This window comes from Echinococcus granulosus, assembly GCF_000524195.1.
Source record: "Echinococcus granulosus chromosome Unknown EG_S00001, whole genome shotgun sequence".
Taxonomy (NCBI): Eukaryota; Metazoa; Platyhelminthes; class Cestoda; order Cyclophyllidea; family Taeniidae; genus Echinococcus; species Echinococcus granulosus.
In genome coordinates, this window is record NW_020170381.1 from 1,400,734 (window position 1) to 1,408,864 (window position 8,131).

The 8,131-nt window shown below is 38.8% G+C and overlaps 1 protein-coding gene across 1 annotated transcript; it reads left to right on the forward strand. All coding sequences in view use genetic code 11, as the record gives it.

Annotated features, from left to right (window-relative positions):
• Positions 1-1,122: 1,122 nt before the first annotated feature.
• On the forward strand, positions 1,123-6,158 carry EGR_00164 (Short coiled-coil protein A; the record flags this gene model as incomplete). The annotated part of the gene is made up of 2 exons (XM_024489413.1): positions 1,123-1,239; positions 5,871-6,158. 2 exons carry the CDS (start codon positions 1,123-1,125, stop codon positions 6,156-6,158), a joined length of 405 nt encoding a protein of 134 aa, XP_024356091.1.
• Between the last annotated feature and the right edge of the window lie 1,973 nt (positions 6,159-8,131).

The following is an 8,131-nucleotide window of genomic DNA, read 5'->3' on the forward strand; positions in this document are numbered from 1 at the left end:
CTCGTCCGCAATAATAGCTTCATTTTCAATCATTTGGAATAGGTAATCGGTGTAGATATTCCTAATTTAGTGTAGTGCGACATACTTCTTATAAATTATGGCAGAACCATGTACACATTGGATTGAATGGATTGCCTGAACAAGTGAAAGAAGCCCAAAAATGTGTAGTTAGGAGTGGCATTTTGAGTACATTTATGAGCGGCCGAGGAGTAATTAATGGTTAGAGTTTGTTTCCCAAGTTGGCATCTATGAGCAAATAAAAGATTAATATCGGTTTTATTCATCTGGCAAACGAACAATGAGAATTTTTTACTCTCTAAGTAATACTTTATATGACGACTGCCGTACATATCTTAAAAGGGATAGACTAACAAAGCATTAGTGGAAAAGTACGACTCCTTAAAGCAGTATTTTGTAGCATAAGTGATAACTCGTATTTTTTGTGGAGACATTATTGAATAAATACACCATCTTAAACAAGTGTTTAAATAGACACCGCGTGAAGTGCGTTGTTTGCTTGTATCTTGTTCACCTCTCCATTAGAAGTTCTTCCCTCTAAATCAAGCTAATGGTACGATAGGCTTTCGCAAATTCGTGAAATGAGCTTTCGCAACTTATTTGCACTTGAATGGCCGGCTTGTGGTGGTTGATAAGATATTTTGTATCATCCCTGATAGTTTATTTTGTGGTATATCAGGTATTAAATCAGGCATTTAGATGGTAAGGTTTTTTACTTGCGGTATCCACGTGTTGGTATTACTATTGTTCTACCAGTGATCGTCTTTCGTTGGTCTGCTACATGAGACCAACTTTTGGCCTTGGATTGCATTTTGGTGGTAATAATACAAAACCATATTTCTAGGGCATGTGGGTGTTTCGCCACACTTTCCTTCTTGTACTCTATATTCTCTTTGTTCGTATACTACTACCTGATGTCCCAAGTCATGCAGGTACTACTCGAGGTTCCTAATCTTTATCTTTGAAATATGATTTGAGACTTGGTGCATCAATAGAGAATTGTTAATAGTAATTGCCTACCCATATGAACTGTTGTCAAAATAGGTCATTTCTCTACCTTATTACAATTCTCCTATGTTTTGAAAGGAATTTCATTCGGTTACAATGAGTTCGGTGGGTGGAAATGCAAATCCGTACTTGGAAAGTGGCTTCCACTCCGCTTTCTATGATGCTGGTCTCTCCGAAGTTGATCGTGAGGAGAAACAACGACTTATTAAACAGGTGTGTGCTCCCTACTCTTTTTTCGTAAGTAGAGAATTACTTTTTGCTGCGGTGTTGCGTCGATGGTTGGAGTAAAAATCCCCGTTGGTTGCACTAATGACCGTAATTACATAATACAAAGTTCTAAACTTACAGTTACACATCAGTAGATGCTGTTTTGGCTTGTGCATTATTTGTAACTAGATATTGGGGACGTTCATCGTATTTTGAAATTGGTGCAAATCCCTCTTTATCCTTCGTGGTTTTGTAGAAATAACGGTTATTTTGTGTTAGTCTCATTCGGCTGCTACCTAGTTATTAAGCCAACTCAATACAGCAGCTCCAGTGTTGCTTCACTACTGTCATTTACTCTTACGCTCATTTGTGACATGCAGGTATCGTGATTCGACCACCATGTTTACTTTAAGTGCTAAGTTATTTTCATTGCCAGTGTTCGCAGTAGTTTATACGCATGCTACCTAGACATTTGGCGAATTTAAAACGAGGGGTTTTTGCAAATTTTTAAAGCTTTTTGTGATCGATCAACATTGGAAATGATTGCTTTACAGTATCAGTAAACATCATTGCTTACTTTTCATATTTTGTGAAATTAAAACATGAGAAAATGTCTTCACAAATGAAATCTTATCTCACATGGCCTTTGCGCTTAGTTATACTTGCCTAAAAGGTATTGTGCTTATATAATGCTCTCTGCCAAACCCAAAGGCTGGGTTTTTTTGCGTCTGCACAATATATGTCTTCCAAAGTAAAATCGAGCCCATATAAATACCTGCAATACATGAGGATGAAGATTACGGCTCAGCAGTCCCTTGAGTGTACTAACATTCTTGACTCGGCATCCTTTTTAATAAAGTCACTTTTGAGTGGTAACAGTTTTCGAAATTCTCGCGTTAATGTTGTGGCAAAACAAATCACAATAGATATTCGGCTGTTTCAAGGCCGCGACCCCACCATTTCGGTTGAACATGATGGTTTTAATCTATTTCCTGTTAGTTCTTACGCGAACCCACTTCCGATAGAAGTCCTTATCCGGTCCCACGCTTGAATGTTTTTTGAATGGAGAATTTAGTCTATACATCACACTTTCAGCCACAGACATAACGCCTGATTAGCTGATGTTCTATGCAAGGGTTTGTGCGTAGGCAGGTTTAAAACAAATTTATTTTGGAAGTCCCCAGCTCATCTCAAGTTTTCAGGCCTTTTTGAAGTCTTATGCAAGAAACAGACACGGAACAATATCTTTCAACTGAATGAGGATTTAGCAGATGCAATTACATGCCTCAAGCAAGTGGTGTAAGACGTATACTTTTCGTGTGTTGTGGCGGATGCATAAGGAGCCTGAACATTCCTCTCTTGTCAAAGGTAAATGTAAGAAGCTGCATACTTTTGTGGTTTCCCCCTTTAATATGGTCACCCGTTTCTGGGTTTGCAATATTTTGTCCAAAATTCCAAAACCCCTCCTTTGTCTCAAATCATATGGTTATTAGAAATAAAAAAACTAATTTGTTGATTGATTTAAGAATACTACCACTAACGTCGGCAAACGTTTCAAATGTAGTGTCCTCGATTTTTAGTTTGCACATATCGAGTGGTTAAAAAAGCTCACATGTTTCTGCTCATTAAACATTCCGGTTCAATGCTTCTTCCTTTTCCCTTCGGCCAATCTCGGGTAATGTGGCGGAGACGTGTCAGATAACTGCTTGCATGTGTGCACGCGTGTGGTTGTTTCATTTGCTGATCGTGGACCACCCCAAGTGTGTTCTCTGCGGTAGTTGGAAGTCAAATGAAGGCGACGCGGACCACCAATTTTCCGCTTTAAATCTTCGGGTTTACTTAAAATAGTACAACTTTTTTGTTGACTAGGATTCAGTTTATTAGTATTGGTTATGTTAAAACCTGAATTTGCATATGCCAACAGCGCCTCGAGATCGAGCATTGACCGGGTAAAAACTTCTTTGGGAAACTTCGGTACTATTTATGCCATCCGCTCTCCTTGTCTTGGCTAATACTGACAGCTGAATGGCATGAATGCAATTCGTTAAGCCCCGGAGGGTTATAAATGATACAATTAATCAGCTTTAGTCCCAGTATTCACACTCAACATTCAGTTATTTTGACTTACTCTCCAACTCTTATGTCACCAGAAAAAGGAATTTTGCTTACGTGTGAGCTGTTGATGTAGCTCGTGGATGGCACGACACCTGATGAATGAACAGCGTCCCCACCACTGACGACTGTAATTGCGTAACAACTCATCCTTTGCTTGTAAATGCTAATGTACAGGATCACGCGCCTAGTAATTGGATTCTTCTCAGTCGTGGCTTTTTTCCTACTTTCCATACCTGTTTTTCGGACCATGCGTTTTGGTCTACGCTTGACGTTTAATTGTTTTTTTTTTTGGCTTTACCTTACGGCAGTGCATTGCTTGCTATTTGTAGGAAATTTTCCAACTCTTAGGTTTTTATAACCGTTTGTTACCTTTAATGGTATTTTGGAGTGGAAATAGATTTCATGCTTCGTAAAGTTTAGTTTTGAAGCTTAACCAATCTAACATTAGCAAAACTGTCTAGTTGCGAATAGGGCATATCTATTTCGTGAGATGACTTCATGAAGTTGTACAAGACACCATTTTATAGTCCTGTAAAATTACAAATTCGGTAACTGCAAAATTACTACTAGCCACTAGCTTCTCATTGGGCACTTCCTTGGAAGTTCTTACCTTACATGTAAACTGTGCATCCTAATTGAACCATGTAATTGAGATGATTTGAATATGGGATCAGCATCTACTTATTTTTACGCTTTTGAGTAAGTGCATGTGCTCCATTTTCCACAATTAGTTTACTAATAACTTTATCTAGTGACCCTATACCGTCGTAAAATTCACTGCGCACCGTATACCGTTTCCGTGAAAATGTCATTTGAACGTTAACTGTTTTAAATGATGCGATTTCATAATCAACCAGTTCCCCCCTTTAAAAATTTATAAGGGTGAAGCCTAAAAGACGAGAATTAAATAGGGTTTTCTGTAAGTGGACATTTGGTAGGGTATTTGCACCAACGCACGTGTAAGATATTAAAGGGTATAATGTAACTGGTTTCGCTGGTGGTTTGCATTGTGAAAAGGCTGGAATACTAACATTGGTTGTGGTAAATTTGCTCACGGTGCATTGCCTGCGCCTAACCTATCATTTTCGTTGGGCAGCGATAAGAACATATAAATGCAAGAAATATTATTTATTCCTATCTCAACGAACCAAAGCTGTTCCCATGGCCACGCAGAAACATAATCTTCGAGAAATGAGACTAACAATTCGTAACACGAATCGAAGTTTTCCAGTTGGTATTCTTACTCCAGGGGAGTCTAGCGTTGACTCTATGTGCTTGCAGCGCTGTACGCTACTAACAGCGGTCTTTGGTTAAATTTTTGCATCTAATTGTTGCATGAGTTTCATTTTAGATCCGCTTTTTGAACTAGAGAATCAATTTATTTAGTCTTTCACTGCTCGGTGCCGATAAAATTTGGTTTTATTTGGTAACTTGCTTCTCTTCAGGGTATCTTTCAAGATGCGATAGGCAAATTTGCTGATGATGTGGCCCGCATAGGGGCTTCTTGTTACTTGAGTTTGCGAATGTTCCACTTTCGCTAAATGTTCATTTGAAAATGTCTGAAGCATTGTTAGCCTAATCATTTCAGCATTATTGAAAATTAGGAAAAGATTTTGGATCTGACGCCTATTTTTGTCGCTCTAAATTTGTTTCGATCCATCTTTTAATTTTTTTGCAACGTTCAAAGCCTTGTTTAGACAAGCCCTATGCTTTATTCGCGAATTAAGTCAAAGGAAAGAATTGGATACAATTGCATCATAATGAGTCGAGTAAGCGTTTTGCCTGAGGATCCTCATTCACGAAGAAACAAGAATGAAAGCATTCATACTTTAATCGTCCCAACCAGACTATCATAAGTGTTCTGCGAATATTTATTTTGTTGCAACATTGCAACCCTTGATTGTTGATTCACTGAGTAACGCAACAAGATGTACACGTACTAGTGAATTGTTCTGATTAACTTATGCGCTGCTTTATTTCACACAACTTGAAGACATGGCTCTCTTGATTGAGATGCTATTAAATATTTGTAGAGTTCGAATGTATGGGCAATATATTTTGAATGTATGTTTGACTGATTTATGAAGGGTATAGACGAGAGACAGTTAACTCTCGCTTATTTTGCATGAATAGTTGAATAGCATGCAGAATGACGCGCTACAAAGTTGCAGGGGGTTAATATATGTTTGCTGGGGTTTTCGTCTCTTTGCTACTTATTTAGCCGACTCCCATTATCATAAGCATATTGCATTTGCGATTGCGTTGAATTGGGTGCGGGATCTTCGGTGTATGACCGTGCCTTCAAATTATCTAGTAAGTTTGAGCACAAAATCCTGCCTTTATATTTTACAACCGTAGGAAACCTTGTTCTGTGGGGTTTGAACCCTGTGATTTGCACGTTTCCAAAACGGAGTAGTTTAAAGGTCAGATCTTCTAATCTCTGCTCAAGAAGCGGTGATTAACAAATCTCCTTTTAATGCAAATCCATAAATCGTAATTGCAACATTTTGCCCTTTCTTTAGGTTTTGGAATTGCAACACACTTTGGTGGATTTGTCTAAGCGCGTGGATGCAGTGAAGGAGGAAAATGCTAACTTACGCACTGAGAATCAGATATTGGGGCAGTATATTGAAAAATTGATGGCCACATCGTCCATTTTTCAGTCCTCCTCGCCACCACTCCACGGTGCCCACTCCACCACCTCCTCATCTGCCGTTGCGTCGTTCATTGCTGAGAGCGTCAACAACTCTGGCGCCGTCTTTCACTACGAGGAGGGCTCCGAGTTAGCCAGTGAAGACGACATCGCCTAATCCCCTATTTTCCCTATCCTCTCCTTCCGTTGCATTTTATTAAATGATTTCCTGGCTCTTAATTAAGTCTGATAAAGAATTCTTGTGTAATTCCTCATCGCTTTAGCAAAAGGTTTCTTAGCCAAAGGCTCTTATTTTCCACTTTTCATGAGTCAAATTAGCTCGGTTGACGTCTCTACCTCATCATTTGCTTATTTCTCTATATGAATAATATGCATGCAATTCCCGCTTGGCTCCGTTTGATGAACAGTTAGCTAGGATTGCTCTTAGTGACGCGTTTTCTGCTGGGCATGAGTCGATTGGTTGTGCTCAAATCTGCAGTTGCAGGCAGCGCAAGGAATGCGTATCGGTACCACGCTCAGGCTGGAGGGAGTTTATTTTGATGCGCCACCCGTGTAGAGGCTTTGTGGAAGTGCAAATGAGCATTCATCGCACTTAACCTAGGTGCTTATAACTGGTGAGAAATTTTTTACTCGCCTGAAAGCAGACCAATCGATGATTACTGGAACTTTCAGCCTTATAAAATGCTCGGATATGTTTGATAAACGCATCTGGCAATGATTTGTTCTACGAGTAGATTGTATGATGAATAAGCTCAATGGTAGCCGACTTATTATCTATTTTAAGGTCTTTATTTTCATATCGATGCAGTCGGGAGATCATTATGATTCTCTAACGTTAAACGTTAAAACATTTTTTTACCTCTAAGTGGTGCAATGGACCCATGCAGGTTGAAGACTCACGTCATTCGTTTTTATCGGGAAATGACGTTACAAAGTAAAAGTAAAAATGGAGGTTTATTTTGAAGGCAATGTGTTTACGACCTTTTTACTGCTATGAATTGGACAAAGCGACGTACTGCAACTTTAACAGTCTTTGTCAAGCAAGTTAGATGTTTAAATCAAGGTTGAATTTTAAATGTGCTGCAAGATGGCATTAATGTGCGCCTTGCGTGACGTCGCGTTCAAAATGGCGAGTGTCGCCAAATGGCTAAAGTAGAAACTCACAGTGGCATTTAGTCGTTGATTTATTTTAACCATCCAGAAAAAAAAGGCAAAAGTTGAAGACAAATAAGGATTTCCCGTTCACGTTCTAACGTTGTATTCCGAAGCGAGTTAGCAATATATACCAGAATATTCTTTAGCGCATCTCAAAAGGACTCACTAAAGTAAATTTACTATGAAGATATGCCTTACTACTTTGCTTAAAAAAATTCTTCTGAAATGTGCATATTTGCGATTAATCTCTCGTTTCTACTGAAGTGGACACCGATTTCAAATAATTTTGAAACGGGGCCAAACTGAACAGCTTGTATCTCAGGCTTAGTTCTGTATCGGCCAAAATCAATGGGACCTCGTAGTAAAATCGAGCAAGCCGCTTTGAATGCATAAATTCAAAAGGAGAAGCGCTGTAATTACGCTACAACCGGTAAAGTTTCGCGACTTGCCCATAAGAAACGTCTATTACCGTTTTAGCACTACCCTACCACTGAGTATGACTAATTTTTGTTAATGACTGTTTTAGGTCCCATTGGCGGACTTCAAGATCAATTTGTAAAATTCATAAAACATTTTTAAGAGTTTATATCAAATCATTGGTAATCAAACATAAATATTTAGAAGTGAACAAAACTGTTGTGAGTTCTTACCTCTGTGCGTGAGAAGTCACTACTGTTACCCAGCTTTATGTAAAGTTTGAGAGAATATTCGTGTGTCATCACCTGGCAACTAGTATTAATATATGCAGCTAATTATTTCACATGAACAATGGAAGCTATGTAGATAATGCTTGGAGCTCAGCATAGCCGCATTGGACGAGGTTGATCAACTTTTATGTGGTAATCGACCTCTTCTCAACATCTACGAATCTCTTGTTAGATTACTAAGCAATTCGTCGATAAAGTACAATAAATGTCCTTTTACAAATCAGCCTCCTGGTTTTATAGGAGTCTCTTCAATAAAGTAACCTAACGC